Source organism: Toxotes jaculatrix, chromosome 17 (assembly GCF_017976425.1).
Source record: "Toxotes jaculatrix isolate fToxJac2 chromosome 17, fToxJac2.pri, whole genome shotgun sequence".
In the NCBI taxonomy this organism is placed as follows: Eukaryota; Metazoa; Chordata; class Actinopteri; family Toxotidae; genus Toxotes; species Toxotes jaculatrix.
Window position 1 is genome coordinate 7,999,559 of NC_054410.1, and position 23,185 is coordinate 8,022,743.

Genomic DNA, 23,185 nt, shown 5'->3' on the forward strand with positions numbered 1-23,185 from the left:
GCAAAATAAGGTTGATGATCAATCAGGGCATTTCCGTGCGCCTCTTTGATTCAGCGTATCCTCTCAGGCAGCCATAAACAGATGTGTCTGGAGTGAGAGAGTCGGGTCACAGAGGAAGAACGGCTGACAAGGAAAGAGGGTAATAAAGGAAGATAGATTTATGGATGCTCAGGTCATAAAACTGATTGGCTGTGACACTGTGACTGATACCTATTAGCACATGCAACATATGACATGTGCACAAATACACACACACTCACACACCAGTTAGCAAAAATGATTTGCCTGTGGTTAACTGCATGTTAGTCTTGTTTGTTAGTATGCTCCCATACATATGTACATATAGATGAAGACTCATCATCATGACTGAGTAGCCTCAGGTCTGAGCACTTCAGTAATCTGTCTGTATTTTCACCCTCAGAAATCAGAGGACCTATTGATGATCTGTCCACAACACACACTTTCCTCAGATTTACACCCCCCCCCCCCCCCACACACACACACACACACACATATATACAGTACATGCAGAGTGGCAGTAAGAGGAGAGGGAGACATCAAGGAGAAAGAGGATGTGCTGTGGTCAGATGAGTAAGCAGAGTTCTGCTCCTGACTCGCGGGGAACAAAATCTATCCCACACTTCAGTGCTGAGGGTCACTCAGTCCTGGTGTTGTCATGGTAATGAGAATTTAATAGCCCAGACTTTGTGATGTCTGTGTATTTCAGTGTGTGTGTGGCTTACCATGCATGTGTGTGTTCCTGTACACATGTGCATGTTAGATGAGACGTCTGTTAGGTCGATGGCTTTTAGCCATGTAATTACTTATAGCAGTGACCCTCCAGCCTTTTCGCTCTTGGGATTTTTCTGTGCAAATCTGTGGCTGATGCATTTGGTCTATTGACTTCCATGCAGACCTAGATCAAAAAATATTTTCAGAGCTTTTGTTTTCTGCACCCTGGGGTGCCGGTTGGGAGGGGTTTAGTGCAGACAGTATAAACTATAATAGGAAGTTTAGCAAACATTTTATTTTGAAAAATCAATCAAGCATGACTTTCTGTTAATGTGGGACTACAACAAAAATTATTTCATTAATTGTTTAATCTATTAGAAATGTTTGCCTGGTAAATCACTCAAATAATTACCAATTATTAAAAGACGATACATTTTCGGTTGATCGACTAATTTATTGATCAACTAATTGTTCAATGTCTAGAGGTGTGTCATACATGGAATAATCAGTACACGCACTGTCTGTTCAAAATCTTCCATACAATCAGAACATCAGTCTCCACTTCTCTCACAAAATGGCAAACAATGTCAGTGTCCTTCAGAACGGGGTTCATTAAATTTTAAAAGAAACACTTCTGAGAAAACAATTTAGATAACACGAGAGCCCATTATGATTTGTAAGCACTGCTGCAGGCCAGCTAATCAAACTGAGAGAGCTGTCACCTCTGTTAGTCCTGTGTCAACGAACAGGTTGTGGTACCTGAATGCATCACCACAAAATAAACTGGGTTTTGTGTGTCTGCAGCCAAGACAGGCTCTAGGAAATTAGTTTTTTGTGTCACTATGACAATCTTGACTTAATCATTTGCAAATGCTGAGGTGGGTATGGAAAGGGCTTGGTGCCCTGTCTATATGGATTATTATTCTGGTTGATATTTATACACCAGCCATGTAGCCCCTCCAGTGTAAACCCAGACAATCTTTCTTACTGTTTACAGTGAGTGTGTGATGAAGGGTTCCTGGTCTATGCTGGTGAAATATCAGGTTCACCACACAAGTTTCTCTTTTCCCTTCAGGCCAGGTCATAGTAAAGATTACAAAGATCAGGTCTCATTTCCTGAGTGTTTGTGTATGTGCATATGTGTGTGTGTACCCCCTACAGACACACACGCTTCTAACAAAAAAGGGGGCCCGTTGTTGGGTCTAGCTTTTGAACTGTCTCCCTGATAAAGATGGAGGGTGCAGCTAAATAATACTTCCACACATGCATACAGGAGGCCCCCCTCAATACCTCCAGGGCTCCAGAGGGAACAAGCTGAGCTTCACAATACTTTACCCCAGAGAGGCCTCAGCCTGCTGGGCTGCTGATAGCTGCACCTGGCCCCTACGGCCTGGTCTTCTGTAGAGGAGAATAAAACCACACACGGTCCACATCACATAAGCCAGCTGTCTATCCATTTCTATCTCATTCATACAAACTGGTGTCACTGGGGACACTGTGTATTATCCCCCTTGATTTTGGGGTGTTTTTCCCCACTGTCATGCTCTGGTTCTGTGTATGTGTGTGTGCATGTGTTGTGAGGTATCATTTTTCACCCTACAGGGGCTCTGACTAACCCTGTAACCAAGCCTCCTCCTCCTATGCCATGAGGGGGAGGCATTTTAAGAAAGATCATACAGAAATATTAACTTACCATCCCTCACTCTTTCTCTTTGTGGTCTGGTTCTGGAGAAGCATTAGACTGAACAGTGATGACAGGTTTTGCCTCCTGGGTAATTTAGACATCATTATATTAGGGGGATTTCTTCCTAGGCATTGTTACATATTCATACCCACTCAAGCCCCTCAAAACTCTATTTCACCTTTCAACAATAATTTGTAAACAAAAGTAGGTATGTATATGGAAATAAACGCAGTAGCAATCTGTGATAAGTCACCATTTATAGAGGGGTTATAAGTTGTACCTAATGGCTTTATCTTGCCAGAGATTACTGCTGGATGAAAGCTGACAGGCTGGTGTTGCTGCTGGACAGTCTGGTTCATTTCCGAATCAACACCTGTAATTGGGCCAAGTGGGACAGAGGCTCTTTCATCTCTTCAGGTTGTCACCAACCAAGGCAACGTTTCCCAAAACATAGACTTCTTAATGACACAAGAGCTGGGTTTTTTTCTGACGGAAAAAAATCCAGATGTTAGTCCAGTGTTAACCACAGCGGTAAAGCTTCAAATCTACAACATACTGCCCTATATCTGCCTGTGTGTGTGTGTATGTGAGCTGAATGTGTGTGTTTTGTACTAAAGGAGGCTGTGTCTGCACCGCCCCGTCGGTGTGTGCGGTGGAGAGCGTCAAGCTCATTCTGCCCTCGGACTGGTCCTCTCTCTCAACCCCACGCACTACACTCACAACCTCACACACACATTCTCACACACACAGACACACTAACGCAATCACACATGCACACACACTGGGACACTGAAACAAGGCAGACCTGGATAACCGGGGCTCTACAATCAGCACTCCTCCAACGGCTCCCTGGCGTGGACATTTTTCATTTCTGCCTCCTTGGATTTTTTTGTGGCTTTATTTGCGCATCGAGCCCGAGAGCTGCTGAGGTGTGTTTGACAATTTGAGCGATTTTGGTGGTGAAGATAAACGCTTGGTGAATGGGAAACACCAACACAGAGGCAACGCTACCTTTACCACATCTTGACAAGCACGCTCACCCTTCCGCTGGCGAGATTTGCGCACACGAAACCGGAGCCGGTGTCTGCGCTGTGCGGGGCCGGGCGCGCGTCGTCTGGGAGGAGTAGGGAGGATGGAGGCGTTTTTTACAGAGGTAAGCCATGGAGAATATGTGTCAGGGTTACTGAGCTAAACGTTAATGACAGATTAAGCGTTGGCGGCGTGATATAGCCAGGGTTTGCACCGATGCATGGCCTTTGCAGCAAGATGCATTTACGTTTTTTTCCTTTTTGATTCACGTCGGGTTTGGTTAGGGCAGGTGTTGCTTCGCTTCTGTCGACTGGAACCATCCCTGACCGTCCCCTGCAAAAACACAAGGAATAGGCCCGAATCTTTGCGTGTCCATCCATGTATCGATTGGAAATAAACTAAACTCCTGTCATTTTATTATCACTGCAGAGCATCAGAGGCCTGGTGTTGCTGGCTTGGTGAATTAATTCAGAGCAGAGCCGCAGATAAATTGGCCAAACGAGAGCTGACACGGGCTTTTGCATCCATAAGACAGGCTCTCGGATTAAAGCCAATCTGTTAACGAAGGGTAGACCGTGTTGGCCTTCAGCAACATCACTACTGTCAAACATATCCCCACACCATACCGCTGTGAAGACATCCTTTCTGTACTTTATTTTTTTAGTGCGCTTTGAATGGGATGGAGCGGGGATCTATGGGTGGGTATGGGCCGGTACACGGCTGCGGGAATTGAGGAGGGGGTGAAAAGGGAGGAGGAGGAGGAGGAGGAGGGTGGCTATCTGGAAAGTCGGAAGAGGAGGAGGAGCAGGAGCAGGATGAGGGATATGTGTGTGTGTGTGTGTGGATGTAATAGATGACACAGGAGGGAGATGAATGGTTAACAACTGGAATCATAATTGAATATTAGGTAAATCAGTGGTTATTAATTCAGTCTCCTGCTCATTCTTCCACCACCTGCTGGGAGAAATCTACTGTAGGATTTCACCTCCAGCATCCTGGGATTTGTTTGACAAACCTTTCTCACTCTTGTAAAATCAAGACCGATGTTTTCTTCAGTCTGATCCCGAGTGGTGTCAAGCTTTCCCCTCAGTTTACTTCTCATTTACTTCTATATTTCCTTCTTCCCTTCCTTCGTCACCCACCTCATGAGATGCAAGCCTCCTTCCTCTTCCCCTCCACAAATGAAATGGAGGGCCATTTCATTTGTGTTTTGGTTCACACTCTTACCAGCCAGTGGCACGTGGACACAGTCTGATGAAATGCTGTCTTGTCCACTGACTTTGATGCCAATATTCATCCTCTACAAGCTAGGCTACTTATCCTCCTCCCTCTTAAGTTAATCTGATATGGGTTTAAATGCTCTCACACTTGCAGTGATGTCATGCCATTTATTGGTGTGTGTGAGTAGTTGTGTGGGTATATGTGAGGGCCACAGTGTCCATGCTAGGCCCTTCTTCTTCTAGCTGTTGCTGGGGATACAGCATTGAGTTCTGGCAATAATGTGTCATATTAACAATAAAAAAAAGGCAAATGACTACATGACATAACCATGGTGACCCTTAGGATGATCATACAGCAACATCAAAATGCTACAGTGGGTACGTAAGTATTCAGATCCCCTTAAATTTTTCACTCTTTGTTATATTGCAGCCATTTGCTAAAATAATTTAAGTTCATTTTTTTTCTCATTAATGTACACACAGCACCCCATTGTTGACATTTTTGCAGATTTATTAAAAACGAAAAACTGAAATATCACACAGCCATAAGTATTCAGACCTTTTGCTGTGACCCTGATATATTTAACTCGGGTGCATTTCTTCTGATCATCCTTGAGATGGTTCTACACCTTCATTGGAGTCCAGCTGTGTTTGATTATACTGATTGGACTTGATTAGGAAGGCTACACACCTGTCTATATAAGACCTTACAGTTCACAGTGCATGTCAGAGCAAATGAGAATCATGAGGTCAAAGGAACTGCCTGAAGAGCTCAGAGACAGAATTATGGCAAGGCACAGATCTGGCCAAGGTTACAAAAAAAATTCTGCTGCACTTAAGGTTCCTAAGAGCACAGTGGCCTCCATAATCCTTAAATGGAAGATGTTTGGGACGACCAGAACCCTTCTTAGAGCTGGCTGTCCGGCCAAACTGAGCAATTGGGGAAGAAGAGCCTTGGTGAGAGTGGTAAAGAAGAACCCAAAGATCACTGTGGCAGAGGATCCCCAAATCCAGGTGTGAAAAACTTTCCCAAAAAAAATCATGGCTGTATTAGTTCAAAAGGGTGCTTCTACTAAATACTGAGCAAAGGGTCTGAATACTTCTGGCCGTGTGATATTTCAGTTTTTCTTTTTAATCTGCAAAAATGTCTCTGTCAATATGGGGTGCTGTGTGTACATTAATGAGGGAAAAAAATTGAACTTAAATGATTTTAGCAAATGGCTGCAATATAACAAAGAGTGAAAAATTTAAGGGGGTCTGAATACTTTCTGTACCCACTGTTCATCCACCTCTCCTGCTCCATTTCCCATCAGTCTGTCTGTAATATATTGATCATACCATTGATTCACAGATGACCACATAACCAACCCTGCAGCCCCACACAGCACAGGCTCTGAAAGCTTATGTGAGACCTGAAAATGGAGTAACTTATTGAGTTATATGTTCAGGCTCATAGTCCTGATACCCAGAAAGATGACTTCATGCAGTGGCGTACAGAGTAATCAGTCCTCTTGGGAGGTGTCTGTCCACCATCCACTTAGTTTCACTCCTACTGTCCTCAGCACTCCATCCCTGAATCTTCTATTCCTTCTGCATTCCTCCATTTGTCGTTCTATCTTTTAAACCAGAAACAGTGAACAGCTGACCTCTCTCTGTCTCTCTCTCAAACCAGGCAGAAAACATGATAGCTGGCCAGCCAGCCAAGCATGAAATGTCAGGTGGCATTAGGCTACTGTATAATCCCCTCATTTTTAAACCGGGTTGGTTAGTAGTAGAATATCTAAATACAAACTAAAATCAATCCTTTTCTGCTTATGGTAGTTATATTAGCAACATTCATGATAAAAGTTAGAGGATGTTTCTGGGGATACATTGTAAGTTACGATGAGAAACCTGGAGGGAAAGTGGCTGATGTTACAAGGTAAATTATTCTCAGATAGTTTTGTAATTTGTGGTTTGTCGTCTCACTCTAAACAGGTCATTTACTGAGATTAAATATGAGAATTTGAGATGTCATTTAAAATCTGAAGTGACAGGTCAACTAATTTTTACATAAGAACTAGCGTATGTGGTGCAGTCTGTTTTAATGTAGTGATCTCCACTTTAATTAACACTTTGAGCTTAAGAACAGGTGGTGCAGCTGACCCCTGGCCCATATCATGGTTTAATTTCTCTTGTAAAAACATCAGCTTTTTTCCCTACATTGTTAGCTGTATTTAGATTCACATTTAGGACATTCCCCACACTCAGCACTGCATTTAAAAGCACTTTAGAATAGAAAAAACAGGGCAGACAATAGACAGTAAAATAGATAAGTCCTTCACATGCACAGATAATGGACGTTTTAACATCAACTATGAAAAATGTGAAAACTGTCCATCTGTTGATGTGATTTGTGTGATATAATTGGAAGATTGAAACCACAACAGCTGTTAATGGACCTTGCAGTGATGTTGTTTTCTGCATAGAATTGATTAGAATTGAATAGCACTGAACTTAATTGTTCAACAGGGCAGAAAATTGTCTTTGGCTCACCAAGACATCAAATAGGCAAATACAATTAGATGAAGTGCAAATAATAGTAACAATACAGAGATGTAGTTTTTATTTTTACCTCCTCTTTTTTCTTCTCATACCATTGGGAGGACCTCTTTCAAATCCAGTGTGCATTTACCATAACAGAGGATGCACATATCCTGGAAACTACTAACCTTCTCGAGTCTGTGTTCAGATGACAGCAGCACAGTGTAATGTCTGTCCCATTTACCAAGAAACTGCATTGAAATACTCTGCTCTCAAAACCTGAATCTCTGTGTTTGTTTTTGTGTGTGTATGAGACGGAGGTAGATGACATTTGGTCTCAGGGGTGACATTTAGTGTTTGTGTTGGTGTGTGTGATAGGTTTGGACTGGATTGCAGGTGCACAGCCACCATGAACTGATAACCCATGAGACAGACAGGTGTGAATGTGGAGAGAACAGCTTTGGCGATGCAGTGACACATTATCTTCAACCTGCTGTCACTGTTGCTATATTATATCTGCCTGTTTATAGCCTCACTCTCTGTCCTGTCTTTGCCCAGTTAGCAGTCCTCAACTCTTTTTCTCCTTTTTTCTTCTTCACTCTGTCACTTTCCCTCAGGCTGTAAAATATTATTTACAACTCTGCAATTTGTTGAGTGCCCATACACACCATACTCAGACTAGCCATAGTCTAGGGCAATGAAAGCGTTCTCACACTTAAGTTGATTTTTCATGCAAAGAACTTGCTCTTCAGTGAAATATTAATCATCTGAATGCATTCTGTATGGCTTCTTGCATATAAGCTGTGAAACATTCATGCAAACACGTCGACATCAAAGCAGCTTCCATGTTTGCAATTTTTTGCAGCTTGAACAGTATGTGTCGACTAATTCCGGAAAAAAACAAAAGAAAATCTTTTGTGCAACGCATTTTGACATATAGAACTTAGGGGTAAAAGCAAAGAACCCATGTCCATAGATTGTGGTCCAAATTATGCAGGGTTTCGTATGAAATGCAGGAAGCTGGTTCAGTGGAGGGAAGGTAACAGTCACTGGAGATGTGTGACCTATATTCAGCAGCTCCAAACACATTTGTTCTGCTCAGGAGCTGTATCAGCTTTGCTTTTCTCTCTCTCTCTCTCTCTCTCTCTCTCTCTCTCTCTCTCTCTCTCTCTCTCTCTCTCTCTCTCTCTCACATCTCTCTCACATCTTGTGTGACCAACAGTCTAAAACCCAGAAACATTCTGTTTACAATGGTATATGTCCACATTGCTCCAGGTTTTCAAACTACTTCTAAAACACACACCTTTTACCACCCTGTGTCCAGTCAACTAATTTTTTTTATATATACTCCAATCTGTACAACATCCTGCACCCTCTATCTTTAGAGGGTTGCCCTCTTCCCTGGGTAAGAAAAAAAAGCATACATAAACAGTAAATAAAACAAACAAACAAACAAATATTTAAAAATACATGACAGCATATCCCACAATCCTCTGCAGTTGAACACCATCTCCCAGAATCCACCAATGCTTAGAGGAGAGAGGCTGTTTCCATGGCACCCTGTTCCCGCACTGTTGCCGTGGAGTCTTGTTGCCAGGGTGCCAGGGGTGGGGGTGGGGGTGTGTGACTGTAGTTTAATCCAAGATGAGAGAGAATGTGATAATTAGCAGACTGCTCAAAACTGGCCTCTCAAAGAGGATTTGCACTGTACAAACACACACTGTTGCACAGACACACACACGCACACGCACAAAATAACATTAACATCTGCTTCTATCTGCTGCCTTTATCCCTGCTTGTAATTTAGCGGTAGACTCTGATCTGGTTTAGTTTGGATAAATCATTCATGTGTTTGTTTTGAAATTCAGGCCAGGTTAAAAAGGTTATCCATCTAAAGCTTCAGATATTCCAGAATAAAAGTAAAGCAGCCAAATGGGGAAAGGCAATGTGCCTAAGACCTGTGACACTTCTGTATCTACAGTAACTGTGTGCGAGAGTTTTGACGTGATGTGTGGGGGTTTGTGTACTACATTAGTCAATCGTTCTATCTCTATTCTCGAATAGAATAGAGGACATTTTGTCGGTTTGGAAAGACATTGAAAAGGAGCCATTTTAGTGTTAATTGTTGGTTTACATCATGGAATCATGAGGTTTAAAATAAAGATGTAATTATGATAAAATATTGTATTTATACAGCTAGTGCTGCAACTTATGATTATTTTCATTGTTGATTAATCTTCTGATTAATTTCTCTTTTAGTCAGTTAAAATCAATTCCTACAATCCATGTCTTCAAATGTCTTATTTTGTCCAACCAACAGATCAGAAAAAGTTCTTATATGAAACCTTTGACTGAAAGATAATTGTACTGTAAATTTGAAGCTTAAATCCCTCAGTTACCTACAGCTGAATTTCAGCTGTAATCTCCCCCAAGGACAGATGTGACTCATATAGGCCAGGTGACACCCGCCCTCACACACACATACACACACACATCTGCACACATAAACACATGTTGTTGCTCTCCTTCCAGCAGCCATAATCTGCTGAAAGCTTTTCATATTCCATTAAAGGTGATAATACAATCACCTTTAATGGAATATTACTGACACACTTTAGGCCCCTAACACAGGCTGGGGTGCTCTAGAGGAAAAAAAACTCACATTCATCTGCCAGTACCCTCTCTAACAACCAGCGCTTCTAGCACTAGTGCCAAAAGGGCATGTTTGATATTACGCAGTGCATAGTGTCCAGCAGAGTGAGCAGTTAGTTCAACTGAATTGAACTTTAAATAAATAACTACAAATATCTTAACCTCCAATGGGATTTTGGCATTGACAGGAGACTGATGTCATGATGGTGACAATTTTACTTTCATAAGAATTGTGGAGATGTTAATTTTGTGCATCTCAGAGTTTCCATAATTATTTACCCACACTAAATAAATATCTTAAGCATGGCAGAAAATATTGGGAAATATTGCTATGTGACTAGATGTTGCCTTATTTATTTTTACAAACATGGTGAATTACTTTTATGTCCTTTTTCAGTTATCAACTACAGGAACAAGAAGAAGACCAGACAGAAAAGGTGCTAACATTTCTAAAAATGTTAACAAACATTACAGAATAACTCATTAACTCAAAGGAAGTAGGAAGTTTCCACTCACAAACTATCAATAATGAAAATATCTTCACAAAGGCTGGACAAGGAGCATATTTTCCCTCCTTCTCTTGCCCGATTAACTTACATAAGCTCTTACAACCACACCCACATCCACTCAGATCAGATCAGACATCCATCATAGGGAGAGCACAGGCAGGATTGGATTGGGGGCTTTACCAACAAATATGGTGCAATACACCGTAATATTTATTCTGTTGTCAGATGTCCAAATGTGCTAAAACACTCAGAGTAAAGGACAATTTTGAAGACATTGTCATGTTGAATTATTAATTGTTGGTTGTGTTTTGTGAGTCTTGGGTGTGTATCAGGTGCTGCTTTAACATTGTGGCAGAAGTAACTGTTGTTAATGAGTTTGCTGAGGCTGACTGCCAGAGCTAGACAAACACACATACACACAGACATTCAAAGTCATCTCTAAATGCACCCCTGACCTTTGGTCTCCGGAGGCCCTGCTGTGTCCTCCTACCTCCGTTCTGGTCATTAGTTGTCTTCCATTAGGTGCTGACTGGTCAGCTGTTTCTGTCATCATTTATTCATGTGTCTCATTTGTGTCATTCTGTGTCTTCCTCATCCTCCTCTGTTTTTAATCGTTGGTACCCATTTTCTGCTCTTTGCATGATCATCTCCATTGTCCCCGTCTTCTCTGTATCCCTGTCCTCGCTGTCTCCTCTTCTCTGTTCTCCTGTCAGTCGATGGCAGCCAGGTTGTCATATATGCCCTTGTTCCTGTGAGTCACTCCTTTTCTCTCTTTCTGTCTCTGTCATTCATATATGTCCTCTTCTCCTTGTCTTTTCTTTTTTCTTTTACCTTTATTTCCTCTTTTCTTTTTGCCAGCTAACCATGTGGCCCTCTTATTCTTAACTAAACTTCTTTCTCCCTTTTTCCCCAATGGGGCAGGCACCAACATCTCATATCACTGTCAGAATATTTGAGATATTTTACGCTTTTATCTGGACTGTTTGTGTTTGTGTGTTTTTATGTAACAAGGTGAATTGATGTTAAGTTGCGTGTCTGTTGAATGTGCAGTGCAACGTTCGTACCGTGTGTGTATGCCTGCAGACACTGACCGTATGTTTGCGTTGAGGATTCACTTGTGTTTGTTCGGGCATGAATGTGTCTCAGGTCCTTCATCAGAGACTCTCTCCAGGGCAATGCCTCAATCAAATGGCATGGGTGTCCATGTGGTCACCCGAGCAGAAACAAGGCCTTTATCAGACACACACACACATACAGCTGTTCAGGCGTCTGGGCCAAATGCTCTGGGGACGCCGACTTTTGTTTTTTCAGTAATGAAAGATTATTAGATGGTCAGGATTTTCTTAATAGTTCTTCCATTTTTCTTCTTGGTATAATCAACCTTGCTGCTTTTCCCTCTGCATAGACAAGTTGTTACATATGAAGAGAGAGGCATATGTTTTTGAGATTATTATTATGAGATTATACGCATCATATCATCCTAATGATTCTACTCATATGTACTTCAAGTCACGGGCAACCGTGTAAGATGTGAAAGAGTGTTTGTTTGCTGCTTCTCTGCCACTTTTAATTTGGGTTTTTCGATGTTTTATCCTGTGTATTTACACAATAAGCAAAAAAAAGGTTTATCAAAAAAGTTTAATCTGACGATCATCCAAAGAACCAACTCATGTGCATGAGTATCCAGATTATGTGTTGCACACGTAAACATCATACCCTGCTTTCAAAGACATGGATAAGGCCTTAAGCTGGTTTTGAGAAACGCTGATATGTTACACTGAATACTCCAATGGAAACCAGGACACTGTGGCATGTAAACACCTTATCCAGGTTTCTGAACGTTCCTTGGGAATTCAAGACACAAATTCATACAGAATTTCATACAGAGGATGAGAAACCAGGTCACTGTTAGAATCGTGTAAATGTGGAGATGAGTAACCAGTTTGCTTATGTTCTATATCCTACATATGACACAAACCAGGATAAGACTCAAAAACCGGATACTAAAGTACATGTAAACTTAATGGTCTCTATAGCTTACTTGAAATGATATAAATTAGATTACTGACAATTGAACAACTGCACTTGTCGTGTCAATTAACTCTCTTAACTTACACAAAGAAATTCAGCAAATGGCTTTTCTTGAGCAGGATGTTTTGGTTTTCTTTTAACTGAAGTGTCTGAGATGTGAGGTCAGAGGTCATGTTTGAGGGTAGAGTGACAATTGAGGTTAGCTGAGGTTTAATGGAGCTTGACGAAAAGATGATAGACGGAGCTGGAGGCCGTGGGGGTGTGACTGTGGTCCGGTTTGGATTTCATAGAACAGAGAAAGAGTGAAAGACGTAAACGTTTAACGCAGAGAAAGACCCAGAGTTTGTTGTCATGCATGGCCATTCCTGCCTGTCTGGGCCAGTAATAGACAGGGGGAGGGGAGGAGGAAACAAAGAAGAGAAGGGGTGTACGAGGGTGTTGGTGGCTGTAGGTTGTAATGCTGGCAGGTCATTTATAACCCTCTGTCTCCCGTTCCCTGCATTTGCCCCAGAGATTGCACATAGCTCAGGTAAATTATATTGATCTGAGACTAGAGATCTATTTACTTAAAGGGGAGAAAGATAGAGAACAAGACACAAAAGCAACATACATTATATTCTGGTTTATGGAGAACATAAGGAGAAACTGGGGAGAGAAAGAAGACTCTATACATGCTGTATGTATAGCTGCCACGAGGGTGCTCCAGACTAGTATGAGAGGTTTAAGTGGGGTCAGAGGTCGTTTTATCTGTTAAAACAGGATGTAGTGAAGTACTGGTGAACTGTGAGCATAGAGTCTTAGGCTGGGGAGGTCAGTAGGTCAAGTCATGGCATCACCATCATTAAAATGGCTCTGTGTGCTGGAATCTGACAGGCAGGCGAGCTGGAGTTAGGGGCGAGACAGGCCAACTGACTGCAGAGAGAGAGAGAGAGAGAGAGAGAGAGAGAGAGAGAGAGAGAGAGAGAGAGAGAGAGGGAGGGGATCTAGAGGAGTGGTGAGGGGTCTATATATAGAGAGTTGCTGAGGAGAGAACAACAAAGAGAGAGAGAGGAGACTCTTGAATTTTTCAGTTGTCAGTGATTCTAGATGAATGAGGCTTTTTCATGCACAGATTAGAGTGAATTAGCTTTAAATGTAGCATGCAGTGAATTGCAGAGCTCAGCCTCCACACAGAATCCTATAGTCCTAAAAATAAAAATGTGATCTTTTTTTATATCCCAGAGCATTTTTTAACAAAACTCACCACTCTTGTGAAGGTATTTCCAGAATCCTGAAAGACTCCTCAAAAGATCTGGATGAATAAATAGCCTGTCTGCTTCATGATAAAAATGATTTTAACCTGTTTGTATTTCCAAATTCACATAGCTTTTGTCACATAAACAAAATATCCATGTGTATTTTGTATAAACATATATCATAAAGACGTCTATGTGTACCGAAATAACTGGTAATACCTTTGAAATTTTCTTTTCTGTTTATTATGTAATTTAGCTTAAGTGTTGATATTAAAGCATGTTAAGGCATGTGTGACTCAAAATTAAAGGTAAGGTCTGAGGAATGTAGTCAGTGAAAGGTCCTCATAAGGACCTACTTGTACCATTGATGCAAAGGTTTCCAGATAAGAGTTTGTGTCTGGAAAAAGGCAGCAGTGTTAAAGTTTGTATCCAAAAGCTTTCAGACATTCTCTCCCCTAAGCCCTACCTTGAGCTGCTCAGCAGTGTGTATATATATAGTTTACTGTATGTGTGTGTGTGAATGATTTCTGTGTGGTTAACTCCATAGCCTGGGGCAAGACTGGTTTTCTGTTATCATCAGTATGTCTGTATGTGTGTGTGTGTGTGTGTGTGTGTGTGTGTGTGTGTGTGTGTGTGTGTGTATGTCAGACTGAGTTGAAGAAAAAAGGCAGAGACCAAAAAAAAAAGAGAGAGAGGAAGAAGGAGAGGAAAATAAAAGAGATAAAAGTTGTCAGGGAATGCTTGGGGCTGCGGGACCATCTGTTGCTAAAACAATTCATTCCCATCCGTCCTCTGTTGCTCAGTTCATTCAGATGCACACATCTGGCATCTTTTCAGGGCTCAAGCCTCTTCTCAACCCTCACACTTGGGTAATTTTGGAAACTGTGCCCTAACAACATGATCCTTCATTCATCACATCAGCAACGACTCGGTGCTACACCAGTTAACACAAGATCGCTATTTATTTTTGGTTTGATTGATCATTATGGCTTTGAATATAAATTGATTTGTTCAAGTCCATGCTTTGGTAAATTCACAAAAATCCAGCGTGAGGTGCAATACACTAAATTTTACAAGTTTGTCTTTACAGTACTCTACTGATCTTGCTGACTGCCTCCTATTCTTCTTCTACTCTTGTTTCCTTCTCTGCTCACTCTTCTCTTCCTTCCCTCTTATGTTGTGCCCCTTTTTAGGGGTTGGAGGTCAGAGGTCAGTGACAGTGTGAAAGAGGGTTTTGTCTGCCTGGAAAGGTCCATGAAGAGCACACTTCCTCTGACCCAGAGCCACACACACACACACACACACACACACACACACACACACACATTTTGAGCACTGTTGCTTCACCTTGATAGAAAATCCAGATGTTACAGTCTCTGTCTCCTATTAAGCACATCTGTGACATCTGTCTGTGCACCCATGCACACTCATCATAGAGACAAACACAGACGGAACTGTACAATATTTTACTGTGAAACTACTGTACCCTGTGAGTGACTGCTAGTATTAACACAAACTAGTTGCAGTCCAAAACCCCCAAGAAAGTCTATTTACTATGTTTTATGATGATTATCAAAACAGTTGCAGATGAATTTTCTGTAGCTCAGCTAAGTGATTTGTCCAAGTGTTGCAGCTCTGGAAACAACACATCTTGACTTTGTGCTATTCTTTGCCTTTTTCTCAACTGTCTTGAAACAGAATGATCACAATAAATAAGTGGGAAGTCACCAGGGAGTTCCTGACTTTCTGTAACCAGATTCTCCTTTTTTTGTGCTCATTGCACTGCTTAACTTCAATCTTTGTATGTGTTTGTGTGATCCAGGGGGCCCGTGTTTGGGTCAGAGAGAAGGAGCAGCTTGTTCCCGCCACTGTAAACTCTTGTGGGGATGGAACCCTCGTGGTCACAACCGACTATGGAGAGGTAAGAAGTGCACACCTACACACTCGCATTGCATGTGTTTGCATGTAGCACATTATCAAGAACCATCAAGGGAACCACTGTTCACAGTGGAAATGGTCAATGTGGCTACATATTTAAGCTCCGAGGACAAATCTGGTTGATTTACAAATTGCCTTTTTGACAATGTTTTGGTTGCATTTTACACCTTTATTACAGAGTTGACAGCAGAGAGGTGAAAGGAAATGAGGGAAGAACTGGGGATGTTTTTTATGGTTGGCATCTTAAACTCCATCAGGCCACCGGGGTGCTTACACTAAACATATTTTTCATTGAAACAGCGATAATCTGGAAAAATTGTTTACAAAATACATCACAAGTGTGATCAGCCTTTAAAAGACCTCAGAATTCCATTACCTTTTTATGTGAAGAGGACTATTTAATTAGCAAACTCTCTAAATGGAACAGAAAACTGTGAACACTGTTCAAACTGAAAACACATTTAATTAGTTTAAATCAGACAGGAGAAGTAAACAGTGTCAGCATTAGACACTGCCGAGCCAAAGCTGAGGTAGTAATGGGTCCTCTGTGCATTTGTATTCATGTAAAGGTCAGAGTGAAGGTGAGGAGCTGTGCAGGTTCATCCTCTCCTGTGTGGATCAATAGAAACTCCTGGTCATGATGCTCCACTTTCCATCCCTCAGTTCCTTCCTCCTCCTCCTCCTCCTCTTCCTCCTCATACATATGCAAAATTCATCTCTGACACACATTCAGCCTCCAGAGGAGAGCCAGAATAGATGGAGAGCATTATGGGAGCACAAACGCACATGCTTGTTTCAGGATGTCAGAGCAGCGTCGTCTGTAGTCACTCTAAATGGCAAAGCCAGGCTGCTGCCTCAACCCCAACCCTTTAACACCACACCCCCTGACAAAATAATGGAATTGAATGTTTAAATCTCATTATGGGACTATGTGTGTGCATGTGTGTGCTTATCTAATCTGTATCAGAGCAAGGACATGCACACATTGCTCTTTGGATTTAATGTTTATTTGATGGCTGATGTGTTCCACACACACACATGCGCTCCAGTTGGCAGCATTAAGATGGAGCTAATAATAGACTTGGCTCTTTGGCCCGAATTCAAGAGTCTCAATACTCCACTTATACCCCCAAAGAACATCCACATCTACCCTCCCACTGACAGATGTACAATGAACTCCTGTTTTGTGGCCTTCAAGACATTAAATGGCCAAATGCTGCTCTGAAAGCATCATCCTTTGATATAGCTGTAGCTCTGAGTTCCAGAGACAGACAGGCATTTCCCAAAATAGAGGATCGGTTATAGGAGCAGGCATTCTCTTTGCTCTGGATTATGAACGTCCTTAACCTCCCCAGCCCCCATCCAGCTTCCCCTACCTCCCTTTGCACTCCCTCTCTGCTAGCTGTTGGTGTTTAAATGTTAGCTCTCCAGGAGGTGGTGAATATTTGATAGAGAATCACCATGACGGGGGGCTCTACCCTGTTACAACAGGATCTGACCCATGCAAACAGTCTCAGGATCCCCATCCCTCCCTGTTGCTCTGCCCTGTATCCCCTCCCCCCTGATCTTGGTCATAAATAAATTTTTGATTTCTGTGACCACAGAGCTCAGTGAATCCCAGAGGCATTTTTAATAGTCTAAAGAGTAAAACAGCTAAAAACGATTTCAGTATTTATAGCAAAAAGACAGAACTGAAAACATGCAAAATTTAAAAGAATTTCGCTGTTTTTGGTGCTACGTTTATTTTTCCTCTAAGCTTTTCATTCTCATATTCTCTTCCCTGCTTATCTGTCAGTTTGCTTCTTTAATCTACCCAGTTCACCCACATTACCAGTTCTGGGTTACAGATGCTGTGGCTGCAGAACTACTACCCATCATGTTAAATCAGCACAACTCACAGCTACCAGGGGTATATAGGACCCTTTACATCATTCATATTCAATTTTACCCTGCTTTCTCACCACTGAGTTTTCATGGGGCAGGCAATATTCAATCTCGCTGCTCACTTGTGCCAATATGGAGCCATTCATTTAAGTTTAAAAGTATGGTGGTGTGTGTTCCCTGGTTTCAGCTGTCATTTGTGAAATTAAGACTGATTGAACAAAACATGCAACTTGAATATATTTACATTTCACCATAAATGAAAGTTTACCATTTATAACCAGACATGTTCAAGCAACTCTGTGCCTGAGAGAGATCTTCCTGGTTTGATTGTCATGGTTACGGTCACACAGGCAGCATCACATATGCTATAACTAAATAGCTATGATGTCCCAAAGTATACCTGCATTGGATACATTTACAACCCTCATGGGAACGTATTGTAGATGAGGGAAAATAGTATAAGTCTACTCTTAAACACACACACATGCAGAAACATACACGTGTATACACACTCAGAGATTTCGTTAGCGATGAGTTATGGACAATGTGTGTTACGTGACCTGGATTTCAGTAGCTAGCGTGAAAGCTACAGTGAGAGCTCACGCAAGCACAGAACATGCTGCAGGGATGCCTTTACTCCTTCTGCACACACAAAATGACTACGTACTTGGGCACACACACACAGACAGAAGAACTGGCGCACGCTCTGTCAAATGCGAAAAAACATTTATGCAATGAAAACTGCATAAATGTCTTGTTTTGTCTGATTCGGCACAGGAACAAGCTGATGTTGCTGTGTGATCTCCTGACCCACATTCCTCTTCACAGTTTCAAATTTCCAACCCTCTGAGGACCCCGTAGTTACTCATTCGCTTAGTATCATATAATGAGATTAACTTAACTCTGTCAAACTGGCACACAAAAAACACACAGACACACAAACACACACAAACATCTCCTTATATGTCCTTTGCTTTCTGTCCGTCTCTCACCTTCCCTGTCTCTTTGCCGTGTCTTCTTATCAGTGAAGAAACGAGGCAGTGATCCCCCCCTTGGGGTGGGATGAGTGTGTGTGTGTTGCCAAATTTGAAAGGATGATGGCATATGAAATTTGTTGTTCTCTGAAAAATTTTTAATTTGGCACTTTGAATACTTACCCTAGCTTAAATATATAGATTTTAAGTAAAAACTTAGATTTTTGATTTGTATGTTACCTCAGCTCCCTGTAAATACTTGCCCCTAAGTAAATCAATTACTCAGCTCCTGTAACCAGTCCTAAAGACCCCATTTTCCCTACATGTATTAGAACACTCTGCTTTTTAGCCCAGCACTGCTGGCTGCAGCTGCCAGTTTGGCTTCTAAAATATTCCAGTCTGAAGCGACACATTACAAAACAGTACCTCCTCAGTGTTCCCCAATCCTAATCTGACCCATGGAGATCCGGCAGCTCTGATCCAAGGTTAGTGAGGGGAGCTGCAGGTGCGCACAGCACTGTGTGATACTGTATCATGCACTGGTGAATAGAGATCTGCAGAATATATAGGTCACTGTGCCCAGAGCTCTAGCTCTCTCTCTCCATCTTTATCTCTCTGGCTCCCTCTCCTCGCTCACTGACTGCAGCTAATATGGGAAGTCAGATGAAGAGGCTTGTCTCCCTTGGCTCCCCTCCTGAATCATGCAAAGCAGCTTCAGACATCAGAGGGCTTTAGAGAAGGACAGTTGCCTGCACTGTACTTATGTGTGTGTGTGTGTGTGTGTTCACATGTGCAAAACAGGTTCAGAATGCTGCAGTTTTGCTGGAGAGACGCAACAGAAAATGATAAAAGAAGTGGCAGTGTCCCACAAGACTAATTGTTTGAGATATTTTACTGGATAAGCGAAAACTTAAAATTGTTGGTAGCACCAGAGGAAGTCAAAAGAAGTCTTTACATTGGATTTATTGACAATTTAAAAAATACAGAACAAGTAACACCAGGCTTATGCTTTAAGAAACTTCCTCTTCCACACTGGAGAGATGTGCCACAGACAAATCAGAGTTGGTTAACCATGCTCTACTTCTACATCACTCTCATTCTGTCTCGCTCACTGTCAGTCCACTGTATGTTGGTCTCTCTCGCTCTCTCTGTATTTTCTCTCACTAATTCCATGTCTTTCCTCTGTTCCACTCTCCAGTAATGAATTATTGAACATGAAATACCCCATTTTAGACTCTCTTCATCGTCAGACTTGTCATCCGCTTCACATACAGTACACAGCATACAGTGCTTGTGTTAATGTGCACTAAGAAGCCATGCACAAAATGTGTGTTAAAACCCACCAGAGGGCAATGGAAGGAAAAGACATTTTCAGAAACCATTTTTTCCCTCCTCTTCAGTTGCACTGACATAGTTTCTTTCTTGATAGCATCTTTTCTCTAAACAAGCCTGCTTTATCTGCTGTTTGAGGCCTTTATATTTGAAAGCAGCTTTGGCATTTGAAGCAACTGTAAAACCGAGAACAGTAGCCCAGGCGTTTATGTGCTCTAATCTTACAATGAAAATGTTCAGGCCTCTGTCAGAGAGAACATCACTGGAGATAGGTCATTATTTAAAGGGTCATGCCACAGACTTTTCACATACAATGTTTGCTTGTCCTGAAGAGTATGATTCAGCAAATAATGTCATTATATTATATTAAGAGAGAATATAACAGTGAAATAAACCAGTAAATCACAATGTAGATGTGATTAAGAAAGAAAAGTTCTAATCCTGAGTCCTTGTGTCTCTGTTATGCAGTTGACTGAAGACTAATTTTTTTTCTTCAGTTTTACTGTGACACTCATGAATTTTAACCTATCACTACGTGTTTTTAAAGTGAGATACTGTGTGTAGGAACAGCACCCCAAAGTGAGTCTGTGTGTGAGTGAGCACACCAGGATCCATGTACATTAGAGAGACAGATAGAGAGATGGATCAGGAAAAAGAAAATAAAACAGACTGTGGGGGATACATCATAAACACAGTATGGATGTTACAAGAACCAGAAGCAAAGAGTAAAAGAGGAAAAGTGGAAGGAAAAAATGGTAGGAGGCAGAAATGAGGGAAAATGCAGGTAGAAGAGAGAGGGGTAAATTAATGAAGAGTGGGATGGATGATGTTCAAGGGAGGTAGATGACAGAGAGGGGGGAGGGATAAAAGAGGAGTGACATACAAAGGGAAAGAGAGATGAGAGAGACAGAGAAGTGATGTTTGAGACGTGAAGACATGCTGAATTCAAAAAGAAAAATTCAGACAGCGTGCAGGCGTGAGAGAGAGGGATTTTATTGGGTAAGTAAGTGAAGAGATGGGGGAGAGAAGATAATGGACTTTGATATAATTGGAGAGACTTTCCGTCTTATTTTCTCACAGATACAGGAGTTCACCCAGCTCTAGTTGTAATGCAGTCGATATGGAGGTGTCTCTGCATATGTACTGCTGTCTGAGCCATGACTAACAAGCATGTTAATACATCTCATCACTTAGACAAGCGTGTCTGCCCTGCACATCAGACACTGACAAGTACATAACCATACACACGTAAACACACACAGATACATGTGAAAGCCATGAGTGGCCACGACTCAGCGTCGGAGATTGAGAGTAGCACGAAAGATGGGGGGCAGTTGAAACAGCTAGTGGCTAAGTTTATTTCTCTGCTCTGCTGAGCAGGTAGTGCACAGAAAAAACAAACTGCAGCATATAGCAGTGTAAGCTGGGTGAAAACTGTTATGTGGCTGGATAAAAATTTTATAAATTTTAAACTTTATTTTATTGTATTTATTTTTTCCAGATTTGTTCAGCTCCTTGTTTGTATAGTTGTTGCATTATTTGCTTTATTTATTGGAAAAGTAAAAAAAAACAAAACAAAAACTAAAATAGTAGTATATGGCCCACAGGTTTCCATTTTTGGTCCACAAACATTTCAGTGCAAATCAGTTGGTGATGATGGAAACAATGATACTGCTCTACGTTTTGTTTGTTTGTTTTTGCCCTGAGAGATCCATCTGGACACAGCAGCTCTGTGCAGAGGAAGACAGTGTTACTGGAGTGAAATAGATTTATTTAAGAACAGGATGTATGAGCGCCCTTATGCCACTCTCAACAGACTTCCAACACATCTGTTTCAGAAACACATTCATGCACACACCCACAAACACACATACACAGGGTGGAGGCTGGCAGTGAGAGTAAGTTGACGTATTTACAACCCAGTATTGTAAAGACCCTGGCTTCTATTCTTAGACACATAGAGTTTGCTGGAATGAATAAAGGACCTTTATGCTGAAATACAGTCACAATTATCTCTTGTACTGGCATGTGTGTGGACTGTAAAATGGAAAGAAAGACAGGGATGGTTGTTGCAGTGTGCGTGTCTGACCTGAATACACACTGAGCTGTTTTCACCTGTCAGGTCCTGCCACATCAGATCTGTTACACTCTCTCTTCTTCTCCACTTCTGTCCTCACTCCCTCTTCTTCTCCTTCTCCTTCTTCTTCTTCTTCTTCTGCTCCTACTCCTCACACAGCCAGATTCCCCATCCGTCTTTTCCCTGACTCTCCTGTTGCCATGGCAATGATGACATAGAAGAGATGGGGGTCTGGGGAGAAGAAGAGCCATGAAGCTCTGTATTGTCATCATGTGGATTTTCATCATGTTGCAACACACTGGCTTCCTCTTTACTCTCAACAAGATGCCTTTATTATCCAGTAGGCAGCATTACCAAATAATCACGGATTATATCAACCTCAGTATAAAGACGTTTGACAGAAATATTGGGATATATTTTCTTTTTTTTTTTTGTTTTCATTTGCCCTTGAGTGCAATACAACACAGCACATCCCTCACTTTCAGTGTATGTGATACAGTTCAGGGAAAATCTATTTTAAAACACTTAAATGTTCCAGCTACTGTACCTGAAACATAAATGGTAAATCTCAGGTTTTAGTTGTTCCTTTAGTCATTTAATCATTTCTCTTCTTGTGGATATTAGTTGCCTACCATCAGCAGCACATGGCCTAGGTTACATCGCTGTCAGATCAATGCAACACTTCATCTCTTGTTGTGTAAAGTTTTTGTGAGTATAACTGCAACAAGTGCACGTGGAAAACGCTGGAAGCTGAAGGGATAATGGCTGTATCACGTCGAGTTAACTGCTGGAATTTAACAAACATCATAAGGTGAATATCAGTGACACTCTGTATGTCTTGTTGTGTCCCAGGTGTTGTACTTGCAGCAGGCCGAGGTTACCAGGGAGCGGGTGTATGCTATGCACCAGTCCAGCATCGATGGGGTGGAGGACATGTCAGCCCTGGCCGAGCTGCACGAGGCTGCCATCATGCACAACCTGTACCAGCGCTACAAGAAGGATAACATTTATGTAAGTCAACTGAATGTCAAGGCGCATGGTGTCCACTTCCCCTCCCCTACCTCTCTTCCTTTTCCTGTAGTCTTTGTATGCATAAAGCTTTTAGTGGGAAACACAAATCATCTGTTCTAGTTGTGTATTTTGTCCACTAATTTAATGACAGTCACACTTTCAAAGCAGATTTTAGCAGCGTAGACAAACTGAATGACAACACACTAAAAACAGTAACAAACACATGTATGACTCTTCTTTGTTTACAAGCATCTGATGAACTGTAGCATCAAAATGCTCTGCAGTCTGTCTCAGATCCCAACTGACTCCTAGTCACAAGAGAAATGAATTGCTGTAGCAATTTGTTCATGTATA

The 23,185-nt window shown here is 41.7% G+C and overlaps 1 protein-coding gene across 1 annotated transcript in view; it reads left to right on the forward strand.

The window, feature by feature from the left end:
- The first annotated feature begins 4,149 nt into the window (after window positions 1-4,149).
- The window catches only part of myo10l1 (myosin X, like 1), a 36,681-nt gene continuing 17,645 nt past the window's right edge, over window positions 4,150-23,185 (forward strand). The window contains exons 1-7 of the mRNA XM_041061282.1: window positions 4,150-4,231; window positions 8,129-8,227; window positions 11,063-11,100; window positions 14,419-14,484; window positions 14,809-14,817; window positions 15,438-15,536; window positions 22,673-22,831. Of these exons, the coding sequence (XP_040917216.1) occupies window positions 4,150-4,231; window positions 8,129-8,227; window positions 11,063-11,100; window positions 14,419-14,484; window positions 14,809-14,817; window positions 15,438-15,536; window positions 22,673-22,831 (552 nt within the window). The remainder of the gene's footprint in view (window positions 4,232-8,128; window positions 8,228-11,062; window positions 11,101-14,418; window positions 14,485-14,808; window positions 14,818-15,437; window positions 15,537-22,672; window positions 22,832-23,185) is intronic.